The 27,727-nt window shown below is 38.9% G+C and overlaps 1 protein-coding gene across 3 annotated transcripts in view; it reads right to left on the reverse strand.

Moving 5' to 3' along the window:
- The window catches only part of LOC123596119 (cytosolic beta-glucosidase), a 133,213-nt gene that overhangs the window by 98,401 nt on the left and 7,085 nt on the right, over nucleotides 1–27,727 (reverse strand). For all 3 annotated transcript variants that reach the window (XM_045474387.1, XM_045474385.1, XM_045474386.1), the window contains exon 2: nucleotides 4,425–4,652. In XM_045474387.1, the coding sequence (XP_045330343.1) occupies nucleotides 4,425–4,652 (228 nt within the window). The remainder of the gene's footprint in view (nucleotides 1–4,424; nucleotides 4,653–27,727) is intronic.

Consider the following 27,727-nt stretch of genomic DNA (forward strand, 5'->3'; position numbering starts at 1 on the left):
ATGGAAAATAGTATGGAGGTTCCTTAAAAAATTAAAAATAGAACTACCACATGATCCAGCAATTCTACTTCTAGATATTTACCTGAAGAAAACAAAAACACTAATTTGAAAAGACATATGACCTGCTGTGTTCATTGCTGCATTACTTACGATAGCCAAGATATAAAAGCAACCTAAATATCCATCGATGGGTGAATGGATAAAGATGTGGTGTCTGTGTATGTGTGTCTGTGTGCGTGTGTGTGTGTGATGGAATATTACTCAACCATAAAAGGGAATGAAATCTTGCCATTTGTAGTGAAATGGATGGATCTAGAGGGTATTATGCCTAGTGAAATTAGTCAAATTCCACATGACTTCACTTATACATGGATTCTAAAAAACAAATGAACAGGGGCGCCTGGGTGGCACAGTCGGTTAAGCGTCCGACTTCAGCCAGGTCACGATCTCGCGGTCCGTGAGTTCGAGCCCCGCGTCAGGCTCTGGGCTGATGGCTCAGAGCCTGGAGCCTGTTTCCGATTCTGTGTCTCCCTCTCTCTCTGCCCCTCCCCCGTTCATGCTCTGTCTCTCTCTGTCCCCAAAATAAATAAACGTTGAAAAAAAAATTAAAAAAAAACAAAAACAAATGAACAAAGAAAACAAACCAGAATCAAACTCAGATATTGAGAACAAACTGATTGTTGCTACAGGGGAGAGAGGAAGGAGGATGAGCAAAATAGGTGAAGGGGATTAAGAGGCATAATCTTCCAAGTATAAAATAAGTAAGTCATGGAGCCATAGTGTGCAGCATAGGGAATATGGTCAATAATATCATAACAACTTTGTATGATTACACCTGGTAACCAGACTTATTGTGGTGATCATTTAGTAATATATATATATATGTTAAATCACTATGTTCTATACCTGAAACTAATACAATATTGTATATCAATTATTCTTCAATTAAAAAAAGCATCGATTCAGGTTAGCTTTTGTTGCCAAATTATTTTTAAAATTAAACTTGCTAAAAAGGATTCAGTATTCAGAACTTTTTGGATTTTAGAATTTCAGATAAGGGGTTATGGATCTGTATTACAATTTGGCCCCGGGGAGGTGTTGTTTTGGGGTGTGTGTGTGTGTGTGTGTGTGTGCGTGTGTGTGTGTGTTTTCAAGTTTTTCCATTGTTTACCATCCAAATGGAAATTCAGTGAAAACTCCAAACACCCAGTGGACTTTGGACTAGAGCAGTGGAAAGAGTTCTGGTGATGTGGTGCCTTTGCTTCATTTCACCAACAGAGAAATTGTAGCACAGGGAGTAGAAATGGTCTAGTGAGGCTAAAGAAGGTTCTAGAGTAGATACTACATGTTTGACATTAGGCAGACCTAGGTTGAATTCAGCACTAAATTGCCACCTTGGCAAATTTATACCCAGCCTTCCATCCCAGATCACCATTATTCCCTGTTTAGAGAAGCACCTCACCCATAAGGGTATTAGGAGCATTAAATCAGCAAAAGCAGGATGCAATGTTCGGCACACTGAGCTATACATACTGTGTGCTCAAGAAAACACAACCATTACTAGCTTTAGGGTTATTTTTAAGATTATTATTGACTTAATTAGCTTAAACTCAGTAAATGTTTACTGAATTCCTCCTTGTAAGACACCATACTGTTATGCGGGTGAATGAGGCAGAATTATCTGCCTATACACTATAGGCAATTCAATACAAGTACCTAGCACAGTCCCTGACGCACAGTAGATACTTAAGACACATTTGTTGAATTGAATTAAACTCAAGGTGCTTATAATCTAACAGGGGATATAATAATGCTAAGAGTAAAAAATGTGAGAAATTCTCAAAGAGGTTTATGACGTGCTGTGGGAATAGAAAAACAAAGACGTATTCTGTCTTCGAAGAGGGGAGAGTGTAAAGAAGAAGAAACATCCATGCTGGCCTTACCAAGAGGGTTGATATTCAGTGGGTATAGCCATTCCAGGCAGGAGAAAAGAGTTTAAGAAAATTCCTACAGAGGTGGAAAATTGCATAGTACGTTTAATAAGTAGTGGGTTATGTGCTTAGGGAATTACATAGAACAATTGCATGGGTGGTATGCATGAGGGAATTTCAGCCTGCAATGCAACAGAGGTGAGTTAAGACTAAGTCAAATGAAACCTGAAACGGTGTATGAAGGAGTGTGCACGAGGCTTGGGATTTTGTACAAAGAATTAAAGGGCAGAGAAAGTGTGAAAGTAGTTAGACCCAGCATGGGTATATCAAAAAGTCCTTGATGGGAATGATAAAGAGCTAAACCAGGGCGGAGGCAGAGAAGAGGGCCAGGAGGGAGAAGTTAAAGAGACATAAGTGGAATGGATCATACTTAGCAACCAATTAGATGTAGAAAGAAAAATAAGAGGAGATTCAGAGATTACTCTTAGTTTTTAGACTTTTGGGGGTATAATGGTGCCAGAGAAGAGAGAAGGTTATAGATGATGGATGAGGAAGGCAGAAAATTATTAGTTCACTTTTAAACTGAACAACAAGTTAATGTGTGTTCAAGGCAGGAAAAAAAAAAAAGTGCTCTGTGATGTCAAGAAACTAGACATTCAACCAACAGGAGTTAGTCAGGGGAGCTAATGTCTTTAGATTGGGCAATGGACTTGCTAATCTTGTGTTGTCCCTTATCTGAAGTTGCAGCTGCATTTCACAACCTACAGATTCCCCCACCTTACATAAAAATCAACATTTGCAAGTACATATGCCCACCTAGCAATTGTTGTCACAGGTGGTTCTTACTATGTGGGAAATCAGATAACTTACCCAAAAAAGAGCCCCTGAGGATCAGTGAAGGCACTGCAGGCTGGAGGCGGGATGAGGCAAGCAGGGGCCTTCATTCGGGTTTCTGCAAGTGCCCACCTTGCACTTGCAAGACCCTGAGAGTCAACGTTTCCTTGGATTTTGCACCTTGGGCACATCACTTGCCTCACCTAGTCCCAACCCTAGGAGTAGTGTGAAGTATTTCCCAGGACAAAGTAGCAATAAAGATTCTTTATTAAGAAGACTTTATGTTGTAGTACAGGGGTCACAAAACTTTTCTTGTAAAGTACCAGGTAGTAAATATTTCAGGCTTTGCAGGCCATATGGTCTCTGCACCAACTACTCAATTCTACCAAGGTAATGGGAAAACAACCACAGACTATATGTAACGAATGGGCATGGCTGTGCTGCAATAAAACTTTATTTACAAAAATGGGAGTCAGGCCAAATTTGGCCCTCAGGTTATAGTTTGCCAGCACTGTTGTGTGGAAGGAGCTAGCTAGACCTTAGGTTTAAATTCCAAACCCACCATTTACAAAATATCTGGATTTGGACGTGTACCACTGTAAAAAATGTGATTAATTATACCTTCTCATTGATTGTGGGGATTTGAGAAAATGTATTTAAAATGTCTCATAAATAACAGGCATTCAAATAGGGCAGTAGTCTTTTTTTTTGTAAAGTTTTTATTTACTTATTTTGAGAGACAGAGAGAGAGAGACAGAGAGAGACAGAGAGAGACAGCATGAGTCAGGGAGGGGCAGAGAGAGAGAGAGAGGAAGAGAGAGAATCCCAAGCAGGCTCTGTGCTGTCAGTGCAGAACCCAATGCGGGGCTCGAATTCACAAACAGTGAAATCATGACCCAAGCCAAAATCAAGAGTCAGACACTTAACTGACTGAGCCCCCCAAGCACCCCAGGACAGTAGTCTTTTTAATTACAAAGCTCAATAAGAATAATAGCTAACACTATTTGAATGCTTTTATGATATACAAGCTACTATGTAAATAATGCACTTTACAGAGTTAATTTCACTTAAATTTCCCACAACTCTTGGAAGTAGGAACTATTATAGTATTCCTTTCTACTTGTGGGGAAACTGAGTTATGAAAAAATGCCCAAGAGATGCTTACATAGATAGTAAGTGATATAGCTGGCACTTAATCCCTAATTAAGTGAACTTCACATGCCTTGGTGCTAATCTCTTTGCTAGTTAATTAGCTCCACCAATTCAGCTCCAACTGAAATGCTCCAAATCTCCTCAAGTTCTGCAGGGCTTTTCATAACTCATCACAGCCTAACACAACTGAAAACAGTTTCATACATAACTTTTGGAAAATTCACCTTCAGGTAAACACTCCATATCTTACATCGATGAAATACTTATTCCCACCCCCTGCCTGCCCATCTATTTCGCCCCTCCCAACAAATATCTCCAGTTAAAGGAAAACAGAATATTATTAAGAAAGCTAATGCAAACCTATTTCAAAAAATTTATCCTATAATCACCCTAAAAGCTTGCAATTTCAAAGCTAGGCTGCAGAACAGCACACTGGATTAATTATGCCAGACTGCAGCAATAACCTTGAATTAAAGCTGCAACCTTCTATTTTTAAGAAACACTTGCCTTTCTGGTTGATGAAACCTGTCGTCCCATCAGGTAACAGACGTGACCAGGAAAGAGAGAAGCGGTAATGAGTCAATCCAAGCTGTTTGATACATTTCAAATCTTCCTCCCACAGAGTGTAGCTGCCACAAGCTACATCGCCAGTCTGGTTCTGGAAAACTCTCTCTCCTCCCTGATGGGTGAATGTGTCCCAGACACTAGGGCCTTTTCCATCTGCATCCCAGCCTCCTGAGAAAAAGAAGAAAATGAAACGGTTACACTCTTGACATCAAGAGGCATATGTGGAATGTAAATATTTGTCGCCAAAAGAACATACCTCATTAACTCAATGTACCATATTTATAACTTTAAAATATGCCTTTAAAATAACATGCATGAGCGAGTTATGTGTTTAGCTGTCCTTGATCCCTGAAGCTGACTGGTAGCAAATGAAAAATGATTGCATACTGCTGCTGCATCACAGGCTTTCATGGTTCATTTTCTGAAGATTTCCCAGCTGGTAAACAGAGGCAGGCCCCAGCTTATGAATGTCTGAGTTGAAAATATCTCCTCCTGGCCATGACTGACACGTCTTGTCCTTGCTGTGCCTGATGGAGTCTCAGGACCTTGTCTTTGGCCCTCTACACTTGAACCCTATTTTCTGTTAGTTACCACTGGAGCCCACGATGGTCCAGTCAATTATTGTGGGGAGGGCACTAGTTTCTGCCGCTGTTGACATGATATTAGCAACCTACATTCATTCATTCATACCTCCATTAATTCCACAAATGTTATGTGTCAGGCTCTATGCTGAGCACAGGAGATACCAGGGCGAACTCTGCTGTGCTTCCTGTCCTTGGAGAAGTTAGCTATGGGCAACTGCAAAACAGCTGAGGTAAGAGCCTTGCCAGAAAACCAAGGAGGGGCATTTATCCAGATGTGGACTAGAGTCGGGGGTCTCTTAGAAAAATGACTTTTAGACAGACACCTAAAGGAAAAGTTGGGTCATCAAGATGAATTGCTGGGAAGTGGGGGTGGATACAAAATAGAAAAAAGGGCAGCTAAGATCCAAAACCTCACAGGAAAGAGAGAGTGTTGCATATTAGAAGAACAGAAAGTAAAAATTGCATTAGATTTGGAATATCTGTACACATAGAAATGTTGTTTAAAATGGTAGTTAAAATGCATTCTATGGTATAAAGGAGTAATTTTAAAAATCTCGTGACTCCCTAATTCCACTTCTAGGTACATACCCTGGAGAAATGCTCATGTATTTTCACAAAGAGATTATATGAGACCATTGAGGCAGAGACGTCTGTACTAACAAAATCCTGGAAACAACCTACATTCTACCAACAGTAGAACAGATCATTAATTTGAGGTATAAGCATACAGAGGAAACACTAATCAGCAGTTAAGGGAAATGAATCAGAGAGTAACCCTGTGCTACACTCCGAATGTTTGTATCCCCCAAAACTTACGTTGAAATCCTAATGGCCAATGTGAAGGTATTAGGAGGTGGGATCTTTGGGAGGTGCTTCAGACATGAGGGTGGAGCCCTCATGAATGAGTTGGTGCCCTTGTAAGAGACCCCAGAGTTCCCTAGTCCTCTGTGCCATGTGAAAACATAGATATCTGTGATGCAGAAGAGGGCCCTTGCCCAGCCACTCTCACCTCAGACTTGCAGCCTCTGGAATTGTGAGAAATAAGCCTTCCAGTTTATGGTGTTTTGTTATTAGACTCCAAATGGATTCAGCCTCAAAACTATGAAGTTATACAAACAAAAAAACTGAGATTCAAAAGAATGTATCCAGGGATAAAGAGACGGAATTCAGAATTTTAGGGCAGTAAGACTATGCTACATGATAATGTAATTGTGGATATATTTATCAAAACCCATAAACTATGAACTTTATTTAATGATACTGCATCGATATTCATTCATCAGTCGTAATAATTGCTCCACAGTAATGCAAGATGTTACTAGTAAGGCAACTAGGGGAATGGGGTATATGGAAACTCTCAGGATTTTCTGCCCAATTTTCCTGTAAACTTAAAATTATTCTAAAATACGAAGCCGACTGATTTTTTTAAAGAATATATACAATATGAAAAAAAGAACATATACATTTATCATGTTTTGTATATTTTTAAATATGTAAAAACAATCCATGTATTTTCTGAACATATAGATACAAGGTAAACGTATAACATGCCTGGGAATGGTCAATTCAGGCTAGTGGTTACCGTTGGGGAGAAAAAGAGGGTAATGGAACCTGGGAGGAGTGTGACTGCAATTCTTATGTTTCCTTCCTTAAACTGGGTTAGGAGCATACGGGTAGGTATTTATTACATTATTCCCAACCCTTTTAATGTGTCTAAAATATCTCATAATTATTTTATTTTAAAGTGTATTTATTTACTATTTTGCAAGAGAGTGTGTGCATGTGTGTGTGCGCGCATGTGTGAGCGGGTAAGGAGCAGGGAAAGAAGGAGAGAGAGAATCTCAACCAGGCTCCACGCTATAAGCATTGAGACTGATGCAGGGCTCGAACTCACGAATTGTGAGATCATGACCTGAGCCAAAATGAAGAGTATGATGCTTTAACAGACTGAGCCACCCAGGTGCCCCTCATAATAATTTTTATACAAGAAAGGAGGTCACAGATAGAATAGAGTAGACCAAAGCAATTACCGGAAGGTCTTTCAGGTCTCACTTAGCATCTACTTACTCATATTGTGCATACAATTCAAACAGGATTGGGTATTAGGTTTTGGACCCACACAAGGACAGCATAGGCTGTAAGTTATGGGAGAGGACCACGGGGAGACAGGAGAGGCTAGTAAAAGGAGGAGCTCTGACAAGAGCAAAAATGACAGTTGAAATCAAGTAGGATACTAAGTATCTATACAAAGAAATCGTGAATATTAAAAATTACTATACTCTGGAGTCATAATATAGAGGCAAAAAGCTATATACATTCCAATGGTTCTCAATTTATGTCTATATATGAGGTTTAGAGGGATGGGGGAAAATACTGATATCCAATCTTAGAAGGAAACAGGTATGAATACTAAAATACAATTTAGTCAAGTACGGTGCTCATAGTTTTGGATAAGTGATTTAACAGATGAAGAACTTAATCTCAGAGAGTTTAAGCAATAGCGTTCTAGTAAATATTAACAACTGGCTATACGTTTAAAACTGTGGGGGCACCTGGCTGGCTCAACTGGTAGAGCATGCTACTCTTGATCCTAGGGTTGTGAGTCCAAGCCCCACATTAGGGAGAGAGCTTACTTAAAAAAAATAAAAATAAAAATAAAGTATGTGTACATATGTTAATTAGAAATTTTGACACAAAAGCCATGTAATACACAATTTCCAAATAATATGTAATGCTCTTTCTATAAATTCCATATGGCCAACTGATTCTCATAGAACGCTCACTTAGGTTTTTGCCAAATTTTTATATTGGTAGCCAAGCTATGGCTGCGACCTAACAAATGTGTGTAGTTCTCATGTGAATGTTAACTGATATGTTTGCTTAAATTAACAGGCAAGATAAAAGGAAAACAACAGAATTTCACTTGTTCATCAGTGATATGAGCTACGTCTTCACTGAATTGGATAATGTTTTCAAACACTGGAAGAAAATTTCCTCAAACATCAGTCCTACTTACAATGTAATGCTACAGATGTGACACACTTTTAACTTTACTCTGAATTATTAAGATTGTCTCTATCACTTTCTTAGGTCTTGACAATCAACAAAATGATACATTAAATACTGACTTGGCAGCACTTGGCCAATTCCTACAGTGTTAATACTTCCACCATGGCCAAGTTCAAGCAACCAAGGGGATAGCACTGAAGGTGGGTGGGGAAGAGATGAATGGTAGCACAGCATTATATAGGATTTCTTCTATACAGATACAAGAATAAGCTAAGTAACCTTGGGTTATTTACAGGGGCATGGGGAATAATAAAATTTAGTAAATTTCTATAATTTAATTTTGAATCATGAATATGTTAAGAATCAGCTCACAAAATTGCTGAAAGCTTAACAGTAGGTACCGGTGAACCAGTACAAGCTGGCTTCCCCAGTCACTGGTAAGTGGCTTGTCTAAGAGCACACTGGTAGTAAGTAGCAAAGCCAAGTTGTATTTCCAGATCTGCCTGATTTTGAAGTCTAAGTCCTTCCAATGAAATATGCTACTTTTAGTAATAATTACTCTGAGTGATGAAGGAAGAGTCAATTGATGCCTGTGCTAGTCAATTTATAGAGCCTAAGAAGTGCATAACATGATTTATTATACCTTTTGGAAAATACTCCATTGAAAGTGCATAAAACAAATTCTGGCAATTTTGAAAGGTAAATGTCAGTTAGTAGGAAAACGTGGAGCAGCTCATCCTACACGTACACTAGTTAGAGCATATCTAGGCAATATTGTTTCCACGAGAAACTAAAATTTGAATTTTAATTAACCATTATAATTGATATTTTGATAAAAAAAACATATAGTGGGTGGGACTCATCAGTACATTAATGTAAATTTTGCTGAATTAGTGGTATCAATAACTCACTTGTTCACTACGGATTTTCTCTAGATGCAATTATGTCCATATTCTAAAAGTGTGACTGTCCTTTATAAGGAATGAGACTACCATTTTCACATGGACTACATACCCTGAGACATCCTTCAGACAACTACAGTTTCTGGATGAAATATAGGAACTACATTTTTAAATGTGTCATTGATCTGGTGGGATGGTAGGTAACTCAAAAATAAAGTGAGTGAGGCAATTCAGAAGCACAAATGAATAACGAGGCAGGCTTTTGTCCTGAGAGCATCTGCCAATCCCAGATGATGTGAGCTGCCATTTTAATGGCCTTCTGGGACCAGGCGGAAAGGAGCAAAGTCTAAATCTTATCAAAGATGGGAAGCCACATGAAGATGTTTACATAAGGCTGGCAATGGAAGGACCCCACACTCTAAATAAGAAACAAACCCTACCTGAGAAAGAGGCAACAAAGCAACTAGCTTGACACAAAGTTGGGTGGAAGGGGGAAATGACTCCTCAATATCTGCACCAAAAATCCAACCCTCCAACCATTAATCAAGTGTGATAATGAAAAAAGATACTATCAGACATATGAGCTCTCATTGGATATTGAAAAAAAATTTCCTCTCACTGGGTATTACAGGAGGATAAATTTCACCAGAATAATCATGCATACCAAGAGAGAAAATTCTAGGATCCAGGAAACAAGGAATTCAGCAGAAAAAGATCAAGAAAGGATATGTCTGGGCTAATGGTAAAAAGAGACCTCCAAGGATACAGCTGTGCAGCAAACCCAGGGACTAACCAGCCCATGTAAGCATGTCATAGGCTATAAGAAAAAGTTCTCCAAGAAAATTAAACTCATAGAATATCTAGTATGATTTTTTCAAGTATAAATTTTTATTATGGAATTGTCAACATGCACGAAAGTAGACAGAATAATACCGCGAAGCCCCATGAACCCGTGGCTCAGCTTTAACATTTTCAACATGGTGCCAATCTTGTTTCATCTGTATCCATTCAAACTCCTCCATTCAATCTGTAAACATTACAGTATATGCTCTGATAAGAATATTTTTTAATTGTGGTAAAATACACATAAAACCACTTACCACCTTAACATTTTTTAGCATAAAGTTCTGTTGGATAGTTCTGTGGCATTAAGAACATTCATACCATTGTGGGACCATTACCACATCCATCTCCAGAACTCTTTTCATCTTGTAAAACAGAAACTCTATAACAAGTTAGCAGTAACTCCCCGCTTTTTATGCTATTAGAATTGTGTGTAGGGTCAGTGAAAAGCAGGGGGCTAAGGGAGAGAAAGTGGACAAGTGGGTAAATCCTCACCTTTCACATTGAGAAGTCAATAGATTATGCCTACAACAGGACTAAAATCAAGAACTTGTAATATAAGAATGTTTAAAATATAGTGGTCAGGGTGCCTGGGTGGGTCAGTTCATTGAGCATCTAACTTCAGCTCAGGTCATGATCTCATGGTTCGTGAGTTCCAGCCCCACACCCAGCTTGCTGCTGTCAGCACAGAGCCCGCTTTGGATCTTCTGTACCCCCTTCTCTCTAACCCCCTCCCCCTCAACTTGCACTCTCTCTCTCAAAAATAAACATAAATAAATAAATAAATAAATAAATAAATAAATAAAAGTCAATACCAAAAGGATTACCTGAAAGAGTTAAAGGGGCTTCCTCTAGAGAGAGGAACATGGAAAGGGACCAGGCATTGATGGTTTCTCAGTCTTATTTTACTCTTTAAATTATTTTATTTAATTTTTTTAATGTTTTTATTTATTTTTGAGACAGAGAGAGACACAGCATGAGCAGGGGAGGGGCAGAGAGAAAGGGAGACACAGAATCTGAAGCAGGCTCCAGGCTCTGAGCTGTCAGCACACAGCCTGACGCGGGCTCGAACTCACAAACCCAAGATCACGACCTGAGCCGAAGTCAGACGCTCAACCGACGGATATAACTGAATTTCACGATATAAAAACTACAATGGCTGAGATGAAAAATACACCAGATAGGAGTAATAGCAGATGAAACACTGTAGAAGAAAAGATCAGTGTACTTGAAGACATAGCAGTGGACACCCTCTAAAATGAAACATGACGGGGAGAAAAAAAGACTCGAATGTAAACAAAGGATCACCGACCCCTAGGACAACTTCATTTAGCTTAATATACGTGTAATCAGAATCTCCAAAGGGGAAAAAGAGGAAGGGGCAAAAAAATTTTTTTGAAGAAATAATGACTGAATTTTTTAAAATTTGACGAAAACTATAAACCTACAGATCCCAGATCAGTGAATCCCAAGCACAAGACAAACGAAGAGAGCTATGCCAAAGCATAATCACGTTGCTCAGAACCAGTCTGAAGAGAAAAATCTTAAAAGCTACCAGAGGAAAAAGATGTGTAATGTCTAGAGGAACAAATATAAGAATACAGTAGTTTGTTGTCACAAGCCATGCAAGCAAGAAGACAATGGAGTGACATCTTTAAAATAATGAAAGGGAAAAAAAAATTTAACTAGAATTTTATTCCAGTAAAAATATGTTCCAAAAATGAAGGCTAAATACTTTTCCAGACATACAAAAGCTCAAAGGATTCATCACCAGCAAACCCTCAATGCATTAAAGCAAGTCCTTCAGGCAGACGGCAATGGATACCAGATGGAGGTACGGATCTACACGATGGAATGAAGAGCACCAGAAATGGTAATTACACGGGCGAATACATAAGATTCTTCTACTATTCGAGTCTCTTTAATACATAATTTATTGGGTAAAGAAAAATAATCACACTGTAATATAGAGTTTATAACATATGTAGGCATAAAACGTATGGCAACAGTACACAAAGGCCAGGGAGGGAAAAATAGAAGGATGTTGTTGTAAAAGTCTTTAGTTATGCATGAAGTGGTATAATACCACTTGAAGGTAGACTGTAGCAAGTTAAAGATGTATACTATAAATCCTACAGGAAACACTAAAATAATAAAACACGGAGTTAGAGCTAGTAAGCCAAGAAATAATATATAATAGAGTCATTAAAAATAAGTTATCTGAGAAAGGCAGGAAAAGAGGGAAATGAGAATAAAAGACAGATGGAAGAAATAGAAAACAAATAGCAAGATGGTAGATTTAAACCCAACCACATCAATAATATCATTAAATGTAAATGAGTCTAAACAATTGAAAGAGATTATCAGATTGGATAAAAATGCCAGACTCAGCTACATACTGCCTACAAGAAACCCACTTTAAATATAAAGACAAAAGAAGGTTAAAAGTGTCAGGGCGAAAAAAGACATACCATGCTAATTCTAACCAAAGAAAACTAGAGTCGTTATAATGATAACAGGGTAGATTTCAGAGCAAGAATATTACTAGGGATAACAAAAGTCATTTCATAAAATTAAAGGGGTCAATTTATCAAGAGGACTCACAATCCTAAATGTTTATGCACCTACTGACAGAGATCCAAAACTCATGAAGCAGAACCTAACAGAACTGCAAAATATAGACAAATCCACAATTGCATTTGGATATTTCAATTAAAAAGACCAACAAGACTATAGAAAAATGGACAAAAGATGTAAACAGTTCCTTCACAGAAGGAGAAACACATGGCTAGTAAACATTTAAAAAAATGTAAGAGATCATTAAAAATCTGGAAAATGCAAATGAAAACCGCAATGAGATACCATTCTACACCCACACAGTTGGCACAAATTTAAAAATTGGGCAATATCCAGCATTAGAGAGATTGTTGCATGGCAGCAATGTTTATACACTGCTGGTAAGAGAGCAATACGGAAATATTTAGTAAAGTTGAAGAAGCACATAAACCAAAACCTAATAATTCGCATACCACCATATATCCTGTTACTACAAATGCAAACCGGGAGACATATATATCCATGACTGCAACAAAACAACAACAAAAACCCACACTGGATACAGCTGAAATTTCCTTTTCAGGACAATTAATCAATAAATGAATAAATAAACTATAGAACAGTCATATGATGAAGATTATACTGGAGTAAGGAGTGAATGAACTACATGTATACAGATCAACATGCATAAATCTCCCAGATATGATATTGAGAGGGAAAAATCAAATTACAAAAAACATACAATGATACATTTCCATTTGTATGATATCCAAAACATCTCAAACTCACAATCTACCTGATATCAGACAACTAAATTCTTAGACTACATCAAGATAAAAGTTGTATTGGGGCGCCTGGGTGGCGCAGTCGGTTAAGCGTCCGACTTCAGCCAGGTCATGATCTCGCGGTCCGTGAGTTCGAGCCCCGCGTCGGGCTCTGGGCTGATGGCTCAGAGCCTGGAGCCTGTTTCCGATTCTGTGTCTCCCTCTCTCTCTGACCCTCCCCCATTCATGTTCTGTCTCTCTCTGTCCCAAAAATAAATAAACGTTGAAAAAAAAATTAAAAAAAAAAAAAAGATAAAAGTTGTATTAAGATATTATAAAAACACTATGAGAGAATCAAGAAGAAAGGACTGAAGAGTTACTTTTGTCATTGGGAGTCAGATAGACTTGCCCAGGAGAAATACTTAAGGCAAGTGTTGAAAAATGAGTTAAGAGTTCTCACAGTGGACCTGATAAGGGAAAAAGCAAATGCATAATTCAGTAGCAATGCTGAGGGTGAACTGCAGAAAGAACTCAGTAGAGACACAAAGACCCCCCAGTTAGCAGGTCATTGCAATATTTTTTGGTAAGAAATTATAAGCTTCTTTAATTTATTTTTCTTTTAAACTTTTTAAACAGTTTTATTTATTTTTGAGAGACAGACAGAGACAGAGCACAAGCGGGCAAGAGGCAGAGAGCAAGAGGGAGACACAGAATCCAAAGCAGGGTTCAGACTCTTATCTGTCAGCACAGAGCTGACACAGGTCTCAAACCCACGACTGTGAGATCATGACCTGAGCCGAAGTCAGATGCTTAACCAACTGAGCCACCCAGGCGCCCCTATTTTTTTTTTATTTACTTGGAAGAAAATAAATTGTCTCTAAAGTCCTCACCATGTTAGGACATAGAAGGGATTCCCACAAAAATGTAAAATATTGATATCACCCACAAACCTAAAATCAAAGATTTCCAAGGCTTCCAAGTATTATGAAAACAGCACTCTAGAGTCAGGCATAGGTGAGTTTAAATCCTGTCTCTACCCTTTACTTCACTGCTCTGTACATACAAAGTGGGAAGATAGTACCGACTTCATGGGGTTCTAGTAAGATCAACTCAGCGAAAGCAAAAGCACTACTAGCAAGGTACGTGGCAGAAGGTACGGGCTCAACAGATGTTCTTTTTCTTCTCTTCTAGATGCAACGCAACGAACACTAACTACATTTACACAAAAAGTGACCAGTTGCTCTTTTTTTCTTCTCTCCATGGCCTACTCTTGATACCAGAGGACATACGAAGGAATTACTCTAACTAAAAATATTTGCAAACTTGCCTGCAATTAAGATTGGTGTCCATACTTGCATGACTAGGTCTACAGGACCCTTGGCTTCCTGATTTGGAAGACATCATTACAAGTGGGGCCGTGTCACTTTCACTTTTGCCATGACAATACCCTCTGACAGGACATAGATCTATTTGGACTTCAGTCCTCTGCATAAAAAGAAACCATGTCAGATAAAAATAAGTAAGTGTATGAGCATGTGTGTGTGTGTGTGTGTGTGTGTGTGTGTACTCTTGCTTCAACACCCAAAACTGACATTGCCACATCACCTCTTTTTAGAAGTATTCCCTGACTCCACATTAGACCAACGCCCTCCTCAGTGCACACTCTGTACAATTAACACATTATGTTGAGTCATCTTTAAAAATACCTTTGTCAGGGGCGCCTGGGTGGCGCAGTCGGTTAAGCGTCCGACTTCAGCCAGGTCACGATCTCGCGGTCCGTGAGTTCGAGCCCCGCGTCGGGCTCTGGGCTGATGGCTCAGAGCCTGGAGCCTGTTTCCGATTCTGTGTCTCCCTCTCTCTCTGCCCCTCCCCCGTTCATGCTCTGTCTCTCTCTGTCCCAAAATAAATAAAACGTTGAAAAAAAAAAATTAAAAAAAAAAATAAAATAAATAAATAAATAAATAAAAATACCTTTGTCTCCTTTCCACTCTGAGCTCTGTCAAGGCAGGGCCCAGGTTTCACTCATTTATCTATGTCTCTCGTGTGCCACAAATGACATATGGAAATACAGGTTCCCAGCTATCTGAACGTAGAGCGTTCCTAGGAAACCTTTCGTAACCTGAAATGGCATAAAGTGAAGAGTATTCCCTGTTGGCATATACCACGTTCCACTTTTGCGAAAAAAAACCATGACACCACTACCATACTAATGCAGAGCAGTGGCATAACACAAACTTTCAGAAAGCAGGGGCCACCTGTAGTATGTGCTAAGTAAAATGGCTTCTGTGAGGTGTGTTTAGCATTAAAAATAAATATTGATATTTGCTATCTCATCACTTCACAGAAATATGCAGAAGTTATTTTAATGCTCATAAGTTATTGCAAATTATTTGAGAAATGAAATGTGATTAAAAATTCAAGTAATTGCCATTTATAAGTTAGGACCTGGTGTACTTTCAGACAAAAATATGTTTATTTTGGCAATTAACATTCAAATGTATTAAACATAACTATTCTATGTGGAACTTTGAAGTTGTGGTGAGCAAAGGTTCCCTGAACTACTCGCAGCATTCGGTGTCCAAAGCTATTTCAGAAGGGACAGGGCTCCCAAAGTGACAAAAAAAAACATTATACTCTATGGAAATACATTTCAATATCATGTCACAGGAGGGTGGAGGGTTCCAGAAAAGTTGTCTCCAAGAAAAAAAAAAAGGAAAAAAAAAAGAGAGAAATGAGAAACTGATAAAGCATCCGATGTGTTTGGCCAACAGTGTGGGGATGAATTAGTGAAAGAACCCCAGAACAGGAAGCCATCAACAACAGCCAATCATTAACTCTCAGGCAAAACAAAACCATACACGAAAAGAAATTCAACCAGAGGACGTTAAGTGGCTCACTTGTGCACAATTTTTATGTAAAACAGTGATGTAAAAACTGAATGAAGATTTAAACAAAATGTGTTATATAACAAAATGGGAAAAAAATGGGAGATGAAAAAGTTTGCTTTGTGAGTATGGTGCTACAGCAAGCTTAAAAGAAAAAATAACTCATCTTACAAAATGGGAAGTCACAGGGCACCTGGGTGGCTCAGTCGGTTAAGCATCGACTTCATCTCAGGTGATGATCTCAGAGTTCGTGGATTCAAGCCCTGTGTCAGGCTCTGTGCTGACAGCTCAGAATCTGGAGCCTGTTTCGGATTCTGTGTCTCCTCTCTGCCCCTCCCCTACTTATGTTCTGTCTCTCTTTGTTTCTCAAAAATAAACAAATATTAAAAAGAATTTTTTTAAATAGGAAGTCACTGTTATATTTTCAACTACAATATGAAATAATGACCCTCTATGTATGCTATTTAGAAACACAAAAGTAAATACTAGAACAAGATGATAGGACTCTCGGCTTTAGGGAAACTAAGTAAGAAGTTGAGAGTAGTGACATAAAAGATCTTTCTTGGTTGTTGGGTGTTATAATTCTCACAGCACTATCTGAGTTTTTAATCTAAGTACATGTTATGAAGACAAAATTAAACATTAAATTTGGAATTACAAGAGAAGAGAGATTGGAGGCCTATGTCTACCCTGTTTCCAGGTTAGGAGTGGTAGAACACCCAGAGGCATGTGATAATGTCCAAGTGTGCTGTCCATCGTCCCAGGGACTGGGCTGCTACTGATACTTAGTGGCAGGGCCAATAATGAAGGCCTGCCCAGTGCAGAGAAGCCACACACAAAACCAAGAAACGCCAACAGCACCTCCACTGGGATACACCGCACTCAATGGGGAAAAGTAAAGAAAAAATAAATGGGTGGGGGTAGAAGGAGGAGGGGGAAAGCAAATGGAAACCATTACATAGAAAATATAAAATAATAATATGGCAGAAAAAAGTTGAAACCATGGTAACCATAAATCCATTAAATAGTCCTATTTGAACAAAATAAAGGTGAAGAGGAAAAATATGTACCATGTAAATACTGATAAAAATAAAGTGGATTTTGCAATATTAATATTATATTAATTATATTTATTGATTTTATAATTATTAATGTTATTATATAATTAATAATACATTAATTCTGACTGGCTCATCAGAAAATCATACAGCTCTTAGTCCCAGAGTCATGGGTTCAAGCTTCAAGTGAGACGAAGAGATTACTTAAATAAATAAAACTTAGAACAATGTAAAAAAATGAATATAAAGAAAAAATCATATGTGGTAAAGAGTAATATTCTCATATTAATAAAAGTTATAGCCCACCAAAATTATATAGTAATCACGAACTTTTGTGCATCTATCAATACAGTTTTGAAGTATACAAGAAAAAACCTGTGATAAAAACAGGGATATACTGAAAACTCCACTAACAGGAGAAATGCTCTCAGAAAATGACAGAGAAAGAGAGAATTTGATTAACATAGTATATAAGCTTATTCTCTTATGGACAGATGTCTCTGTATGACTTTATATACATAGGTGTATACGTATGCATGTGTATATAACATAAGATACAGACAGACATGTGGGAGAAAAGATTGTTACTCAACAAACAGAAAATTATTTTTCAAATACCTTGAAGTATTAACAAACATTAGAATTCATGCAGGCTACATTCTCTGACAATTAAACATAAAAGGAAGAAAGGAAAAAATGAAGAGAAAAGGAAGGGAGGGAGGGAGAGGAAGATTAACAAGAAAAAAATAAGTCAATGTATTTTTTTTTAATTCTAACTAAATCTTGCAATAAACAGAAAATAAAGGCAGAATGATCGTTAAGGGGAAAAAATGTGTTATTAACATTATCTTAAGAAAAGGCAGAAACCTGAAAACAAACATCTTTAATGCAGCTAAATGCTTCAGAACAGACTTTCCCTCAACAGATGGAAGCTAAGGCAAATGGCTGGAGAGCAAGTGATGAACCAGAGCAGATAGCTTCACCTGTACCCAGGACGCTAGGCACTCCACAGCAATGGGCAGGACCCTGAGGAAGCCACAGGCATGTCTAGGAGAAAAAGACTTCGTTCTAAATATCTGCCATAATCAGATGTCATGAAACTGCCTTAAGCATTTTCCTTTTTAGGGGTGCCTGGCTGGCTCAGTCAGTTGAGCTTGCGACTCTTGATTTCAGCTCAGGTCATGATCCCAGGGTTGTGGGATCCAGCCCTGCATCCGGCTCCATGCTGAGCGTGGAGCCTAGTTAAGACTCTCTCTCTCTCTCTCTCTCTCTCTCTCTCTCTCTCTCTCTCTTTCTCTCTGTCTCTCTCTCTCTCTCTGCCCCTCCCCTGCTTGTGCTCTCTCAAAAATAAATAAATGTTAAAAACAAATTTTTTTAAGTAAAGACAGAAAATATCCAGCATACAATAAGCCTTAATATCACTAAGCCCACCTGTGTTTATTTCTAAAGAGAAGACAAGAGCTACCCCCACCAAGTGTGAAGAGACAGTGGGAAAAAAAAACAACAACATATATATATATTATTTTTAATATTTTTTAATTTTATTTTTGAGAGAGAGGGAGAGAGACAGAGTGCAAGGAAGGTAAGGGCAGAGAGAGAGGGAAACACAGAATCTGAAGCAGGCTCCAGGCTCTGAGCTGTCAGCACAGAGCCCGATGTGGGGCTCAAACCCATGAACCAAACCGTGAGATCATGACCTGAGATGAAGTTGGATGCTTAACCGACTAAGCCACTCAGGAGCCCAAAAAAACAAAATTATTTTTAAGAGTGTGCCCTGAGGGGCGCCTGGCTGACTCAAGTCAGTAGAGCATGTGACTCTTGACCTCAGTCAGAGTCATGAGTTCAAGCCCCACATTGGGCATGGAGCCTACTTGAAAAAGAAAAGGAAAAAAGAAGAAGAAGAATGTGCCCTGAGTGTGCTACATGTGGACTGCACTGTGTAATGTATAATAGAACGTGGATATAACTTAAGTACTGATTTAGTAATTCAGGGAAGTGATAAATTCTTCTAGAAATAAATGGTGAGAGGAAATATTTCAGTCCTCCTTGTGGGACTTGACCCTTGAACTCCAACTCTGCACTTGTCGTGTTGTTGTTTTCTGATGATCCTAATGTCTTTAGCTACAAAGGCTTCTCACACTCCCCTTTCATTTACTTTAGTCCTGTTTAACATATGCAGCTTTTTGTCTTAACTGCTTTTGCCTCTGCTATTCTGCTATAATTATTCTTATCTTTCAATTAAGTCTCTTTGCATTCAGCCATTGATGCATCGAAACATGCTATCTAGTGAAAGACACTTTTCTCTGTCTTTGAAGAAAAACCCCCACGCTTCTCTTCATCCATCAAAGCACTGCGGTAATCTGAACCGTCTTCAGCTTCTGATTGCCTCTATGCTAATCTGAGCCCCACTTGGAAGGATGGAACAGTATACTGGAAAAAGCATCATGATAATAATAATAGCTATCATTCATTAAGCCTTACAATGGCACAGGCACTTTGGCAAGCACTCTACATCTGTAGAGAAGGAAAAAAAGTTTTCCTCGACCCTCTTAGGGTCCCTGGCTGGGTCTGAAAATTAAACTGACAAAGACAGAGGGGCACCTGGGTAGCTCCATCGGTTATGTGTCCAACTTTGACTCAGGTCATGATCTCACGGTTCATGGGTTTGAGCCCTGTGTCCAGCTCAGTGCTGACAGCTCGGAGCCTGGAGCCTGCTTCGGATTCTCTCTCTCTCTCTCTCTCTGCCCCTCCACCACTTATGTTCTGTCTCTCTCAAAAATGAATATTTAAAAAATTTTTTTAAAAAATAAACTGACAAAGACAGATTAATAGGCAAAAAGCATGTATTTAAGTTTTACATGCCCTGGGAGCCTTCAGAGGAAATGAAGACCTGAAGAAATGGTTAAACCTGAGTATTTTTATGCTAGGTTTGATGAAGAGTGGACAGTTGTGGAGGAATATGATAGGTCACGGAGCATGAGGTAAGGGGAGGAAATTGGGGGAAAGTCGGCAAGGTCTATTTATTCTGATTCTTCTCAGTGTCCCTCTGTCTTCAAAGATAAGGATGCTCCTTCCCTGTAGGTATAGGGAAGGCGCCTCTCACACGAGCATTTTATGACCTCTGTCAGGGGAGAAGTGGCAGGAGACCACAGTGACCTTCCCACTTCTGCTGTTTTGGTGCCGTAGCATGTCCTGAACTCCATCCCACAACTTTCTACCACTGATATCAACCCCCACTTAAACTGGAGGAATCTGAGTTTTCCTTAATTTTAAGGATTTAGAGGAAAGCTTAGGTAACTGACGAAAGTGAAATCGTAAGCCAGGTGTCACTGAACAGAGACTGCGTTCTTCTTCACATTTTCTATAAGCACACGAAATTTATCTCTATGCCTTACGATCTCTGTGACCTCAAGCAATTCACCCCACCTTTCTGTGCCTCTGTTTCCTTATCTTCAAAATGAGAGTGATAGTAACACCTGGGTCATCCTACTTCATAGCATTGCTGAGAAAATTTATCGGATGTATTGTTGGAGTTGATGCATTTAGAACTGGCTCCCTGGGAGGTAGCGTATAATTGTTGGTAATAAACGGTTTTTGTACCCACTACTCTAGCCTATACTGTCTCTCCTAAGAGGAGATCTCAAAGTAGCTAGTCTTTTTAGGAGCCCACCTTGTCTTGCTGGCCTCCTCAAGGTTCTCTTATCAGGACTAGCGGACTGTGTTGCTGCCCTGGCTCTTCGGGCTAGGGACCACCAAGCCTGTTGGGCGTGCAGTGTATCCTGTCTCCACAGTGTTGCAATTCCCCTGTTTCCTGCACTCAGTTGTCACTCAGGATTCTCAGCACCCTAAGAAGGGCATTCGTCCTGTTCTAGAACTTTGGGGGCAGGAGGAGATGACTCCTGGACAGCATGCACTGTAAAAGCTATCCCCCAGGGGCAAGTATTTTTCTCAGTAGTCTTTTTTTCTGTTTCCCTTTAAAAATAATAATAAAGTTCTTTTATTACATAACTGTGGGACAAGGGATCAACCATAAGTGCTTAAAATGCAAAAGGTGCCCTACATTTAAACCTCTCCTGCTCAGAAGAAATACCCCTTGCAACATTTAAATCCTTTAACTTTTTCCTCCCTCTTCCACATGAAAATTATAAACAGCACCATGCTGTTAATCTGTAACTTCCTAGTGGCATCATGGCAGATATAAAATACCCCCAAAAAGCTTCAGCCTCTAGGAATTTGCCTGGCCTGGTTCCAGTAGCAAATCAACTCAAAGATTTTATAAGCAGTAATTTGTTTTTCATTATTTTCCTATCACCAATCAGATTTTCATTTTACAACACAACTAAACAAAGAAAGGAGGGTTGGGGGGAGGGACTTCCTAAATCTACCCTATGAACTGCACCAGGTAAAGGACTCTGTTTGCCAGTTAAATACAATGGCTTTATTTTAAATAATTCCATGTTAATATATGTTTTCTAGAATACCTTTATAAATCTGGCATTTGTGCAAAGGGGCTAATGGCATCCTTTTTTTGACTAATAGAAATCACAGTCTTCAGAGTCAGCTGAATCTTTTTATCATACCAACAAATATTTATGGATCACACAATGCTGCAGATATGGAAGCATGACTCCAGACTTTAAATCCTGGTTCCCATTTCCCAAGAGAAGTGAGAAGAGCTGGGAGTGAGTAAACGTGGAGACACTGACTTGAGGAGGGATAGGTCATGTCCAGATATTTGCACCCTAAAGAATTGTGAGCCCACGAACTAATGGGGCAGGAACTCCTGACAACCTGCCTCAATAGGAATTTGAGGGTTTTTTTCTGTAATTAAAATTTTTTTCCAGAACTCCCACATACTATTTCACCCCAGATAACTTCACTTCTTTGAGTCTCTGTCTTCATCTGTGAAAAGGGAATAATTACACAGGAAGTGTGTAAAATGTCCGGCATGGTGCAAATAATAGTTGTTAAAAGGGGGGGGGCAGCCCTTATTGTTATTATTCCTGTCACTCCTGTGTTAGCAAGCTTTTTCTATATGTGGCTTTCATGTTTTCAAACATCTCATTAGACTTGCTAAGGCGTATTTAGACACATGCAATATACCCAAATGCATTTAATGACAGGGTATGTCGGAAAGCAGCTCTGCTATAGCTTTTGTCTTTTAGAAAGATGCTCTTCAGAACCAATGTATCATAGAAATTAAAAGCCCAACTTGAGGTACTATAGAGTCATAGTCCATTGCCTGGGGAGAGCAGAACCATACATCCCCTCCAGACAGGTCTACCCTCGGTACCGGCGGGTCTTACTAAATCTCTATGTGATCTAGGTTTTGTTATATACTTGAAATGGTTAATTAGAAGAGGTAGGGGAATCTGAAATGTCACAGCAAGTGCCTCCTGGCCCACTGTCACGTTTCATGAATTCTCATGCGGAAGCCATTTGGATTAAGCAGTGACCCAATCCAAACAAATTGCTTCTGTGCCTCTTATCTCCTATCACCTATTTATGTCCCAATACATCTGCATTGTGTGGCTCGGGAAGATCCATTAAGTCCTTGGGCAGTGTTTACGGCTAGTTTTTTTTTTATTATTATTTCTTTGAGGCTCAGATTTCTCACATAAAGTGATAGAAAACTACTGTACAGACAGTACATGTTAACATTTTTTAAAAGAAAGGGGAAAAAAAGAAGTATGTATAAGATTCGCAATTTCAGTCTGGGAATTCTCAGAGCAACCCTGTGGGTGAGAGACAATAATTTCTTGTAGGTTTTAGGTAAAGATATAATTTACCTTTATTTGCAGACACAAAACTCTAAGAAAACATTATGTGCCATCAATGCCTCTGGCTTTAAAAATATTTATGAGATTGAAATAGTTACCTGGAGGCAGACATTTCCTTTCAATGTCATAGGTCAGGCACGTTGGCTAACACCCCAGATGATATTGATGTACCTTCAAAACTTAAAATAATGTTTATACCATTTATTTATTCATTCATATATAGAGCACCCATCCTGAAGTATCTGGGACACTGAACAAGGTTTACATAAATCTGACTGTTTTTTCCTCTGGGCCATTTGGCTCAGTCTGATAGACCATAAATATTCAATAATACTTTACAATGACAAAGCATCTTTTATGCAAACATCTCTAAGCACATTATTCACCAATATTACAATCTCCTTTTTAACCTACTGGTAAAGTCACAGAAACTAATTGACTTTCTTCAAGGTCCCACTGCAAATTGTTTATTTTGTAGATCAGAGTCCAGGTGTCCTGATCCTAGCCACAACTAAAGGGAGAGAAAACAAACAAACACATTTTTTAGGTGCTTAGGCTGATGACCTACACTAAATATTTCTAAATTGAATCTATTAGGCAAAACGTCCTCCTTAAAGATGTTAAATGTTGTGATGCATCCAACTGAATTTTACAACTTTTGTTCCAATTTGCCCATGGCCAGTTACCATTTTCAGAGCCCCAACAATGACCTATTTTAATTGAATCCTGCTACAAACACTTAAACTTTCACTCTTTAATCAAATCAGGTTTCTAAATAGAAATTAAAGTTGGAGCAGAACAGCGAAACTTTTCGTGGAAAGGTCCAGTTGAAGTAACGGTGCGGCTGTAACACAAAATACCGAAGCAAAGTGTGAAAAGCTGGGAATTACTCCGAGATTGGGCCAGTCTCAAACACTTCAGGTAATGCAAGTGAAAGAAAATACTTTAAATTCATTATTTTACATCTTCTTTATGTTAAAGTAAGGCAGCTTTAGTATAGAGGATTAATAAAATGGCAAAAAAAAAATTGAAAGATTTTTAAAATCACTCGCAACCATGACTGTCATTAATAACACATTTACAGACTCCTAACCTCAGGAAGAGTAGTTGACCAAGGGCCCCAGGTCTGAGCCCTGAAATCCTCTGTCCCAAGTGCTGGCCTTTGCACTGAGGCCACACTTTCCTGGGCTGACCTCAGCCAGTGCTGAGTGTGGTGAGGCTACCATGACAAGCCTGTACCTGGGAGATGGGGGACCTCCTGACAGGTGACTTTGGCTCAAGGATTCCCTGAAGACCTGGCTGGGCTTTCCCTTGAGCTGTCATGCAGTCTAAATGCTTCATTCAAAATTCCTTCTTCCTTCCCTCTCTCCTACACTTGTCAGACCTGCATCCCAGCCTCTTCCCACTCCAGTTTCTCTCATGGAGAATAAACTTCTTGCATGGTCAACACCATCCTGGCCTCTGCTTCCTGGAGGACCCAGTGTGACATGCCAGTGTGACATGGCAAAGACAATGGTGAGGACGATGGTGTTGATGATGGTGGTGGTCATGACGGTAGTCTAAATAATAATAAGGATTAACATCTACTGAGTTTGTTTGTTTTTTTTTAATGCCAGGCTGCATGCTAAGAGATTACTTGAGTTATTTCATGCACTATTCCCAATAACCTCCAAAAGGTAGATATTACCCACCTGAGAGAAGTAAGTCTTAAAGAAATTATGAAACAAAAACAAGACCACATTGCTTATGAAAGTCAATAAGCTAACTTATTCAAATATTTTTCATGTTTGTATCACATATATGAAGAGCCACTGCATCAACTCTGGGTAGTTGGGAAAGTTTTTCCAAGCCCTTAAAACAAACAAAGGTCAAGAAAACGAGTCAAGGCCAAGTAATTTAAACAACTGGGACCATTAAAACATCCAAAATAACAATACCCAGTCTCCAATTTTAGAATTTATTAACACTATTAAACAGACCACTTAATAACAAACTAATGGGCTTTTTCTAAACGAAACAATTGGTACAATAAAATGCACTTAAAAAGATTTATACCCCATAAGCATCTTTCTGAGAAAGAACACCAGCTTGGAACTTGTAGCAGCTTGCTAATTCAAGAACAGAACTTTCTGATGGCAGCAAATGCCATTTAGAATAATTTGAGGTTTCTTTGACTCATAAATGAATTGACTTTGCTCAAGGTCTCCCAGGAATCACTGGGTCAGTCTTCATTCTTAGGAGATGTCTGCTGATGTCTCAAAACAACTCCCTGAATACAGAGTTTTCTGGACTTTTCATGTTAAAGTCTGATTGTGGCAGCTACAAAGTTTCCACAGTATGTCAATTGGCAGTACAAAGGGGTATGCCATTGGTAAACCTCTAAAACTCCTAATTTAATTATTAACTCATGTCAGGGAACAAGGTCCTCCAGTACATCATGGAAACATACCTTTTGTGACTCTTCTGGCACAATTTCTCTCCAAAGTCATCATCCAACATCAAGCCAACCATATCACAGTTTTAGTGTGGTTGCATTTTGTCTTTAGTGAGGCCACAGAGAGTACACTGGGGTGACCCTGGCAGATGCTTGTCTCAGCTGTCTAATATCTATGCTGAGAAGGCCTCAGTTCTCCCTTCACTAAATCAGTTGGACAACAAGATTTATTGTATACCAACATTTGCCAAGTTCTCAGCATTGTGGGGAAGCAAAGGATACATTAGAGTCTCCATCACCTCCATCCCCATATCTTGTTCTTCATGCAAACAAAGTAGGCAATGGTCAAAGCCCTTTGTAATATTTCCTCCCGTGAAAGACCCCTAGTCTCCCACAGTGTGTTACAGAGTGGTAGATGCACATCTCTAATCCGTGCCTGCAATCTAGACCTGGATAATAATTTGTAAGATATATGAAGTAATGGACCATCAAGAGAAAATGTTGCTCTTTCAAAGATCCCCAAGTATGCATCTGTATGATAGACTACAATGACTCCAAAGGAAGATTATTGTCTTTAGAGTAAATAATGCACTTTTTCCCCCAAGTCTCAAAGCCTGTATTTAAATGATTATTCATGGGTGTTGTGGGAGACTTTAAGCCTTAGCTTGGCAATTCCCAACATAAAAATGTGTAATGTTTCAAAAACCTTGTTTATGAGTCACCTGCCCAGAAACTCACCATTGCCTCTCACATTATATTGAAATTCCCAAGCCAACCACCAAAATCTATTTATCTCATTACACACCTGAAGGGTATTCAGTGACACCTACCCCTATTTACAACGTTGTTCCTTTGAGAAAATGTCCTCTAAATTCCTATTCAAGTGACACGTAAATACATTTCTCCCTGTACTCAGGGGTACATAGGGAGAGACAAGAGGATGAAAATGAGAAGTGAATGAGCTCAGACATTCAGACAGCGATCAGAACCCTGTTAATCTTATACATACATTCAAAAAATGCCCTTCTCTACATGATTATTGCTCATTAGGGTTGAAGAATTATAGCCTCCACTATCAAGACAGATATTTTCAGAATCTGAAGTGACTACCACCCTCCCCTTGGTACCTAAATGAAACATAAACCTAGGTATAGGAAGATTTGACATTGACTCTGAAACTGTCCAACCTCTTGTCTATATTTTCAATATTTCCCCTAACTCCTTTAAGTGCCTATTATAATTAGTATACATTTTAAATAGGTTTTTAAATGGGTGCATCACAAAAATATTTTTCTGTCTTGAATCAAGGTAAACCCTAATAAATTTACAGCTTCAAAATATCAAATAGGCCCTTTTAGATTAAAAAAAGAAGAAGAAGAAGAAAAGAAAACCTACCTTGGTTTTTTTTCTATTATTAAAATGTAAAGGATTTTTAAAATCTCATTTATTTTGTCAATTGGTTCTGCTTAACATTCTTCAGCCCAGTCCACTCTCAATTATCCATGCTAAGGAAGGGGGATCAGTGGCCTGGATAATCTAAAACAGCAGACAATTTTAAAAGCCCTTGTATTTGGCCAGGGCATACTTTACAATCAAACTCTGATTATCCACACTAATGAAAGGAAGATCAGGCACCTTGAGAAAGATCCAAAGCCAATATAGATGTGCTCAGCTGGTTTAGGGCACCTCGAGGCAGAGGCCCATGTAGCACAGTAGAAGGAAAAAACAGGGCTCCAGCTATTACCAATGGTGACCACCCATGCCATCCAAAATACCAACACACAGCTACAATATCCGTATCAACACCACTTATGATGGTAGTCTTCTTTACATGCATGGAGTCATGTCCAAATGCCACCATGTAAAAAAGCATGTTGTTTCAAATATTTAATACAAGAGCAGATTGTTCATGTATACTCAAAACCTCTTTTAGGGGTTCCCTTTGCCCCTCTCCATCCCCTGCCCCTTACTACCTTTACTCAGAAAAGTCACATACTCAGAAGAAGAGTGTAAAGGATAGAGATGAAAGAGGCAGTATGTTGGAGTAAGAAAAGTTCCAACTTGGAAGGTGGAAAGACTGGACCTCTGTCCCGTTGGTCTCTGCTCATGCCAATAGTCAGGTGTGCACCCAAGCGGAGGGAATAATGTGTGCAGCAGTACATGAAGGTCATGGCACATTTAAAGAATGGCATGTGCTTCATCTTGGTCAAGGAAGAAGATACAAATGAAGAAAAGCAAGAGGTGAAGCTGGCGATGTAGTGAGAGGTGAAATTACAAAGTTTTTTTTTTATGCCATGCCAGAAGTTCAGAAATTATTCTGTAGAAGGTAGAAGACAGTAATAATGTTTTTAATCATTGTTAAAATTTATTAAACGCACACAGGTTGCCCAAGACTGCTCTAAGAATTTGATGTTAATAAACACATTTA

Source organism: Leopardus geoffroyi, chromosome B1 (assembly GCF_018350155.1).
Source record: "Leopardus geoffroyi isolate Oge1 chromosome B1, O.geoffroyi_Oge1_pat1.0, whole genome shotgun sequence".
Taxonomy (NCBI): domain Eukaryota; kingdom Metazoa; phylum Chordata; class Mammalia; order Carnivora; family Felidae; genus Leopardus; species Leopardus geoffroyi.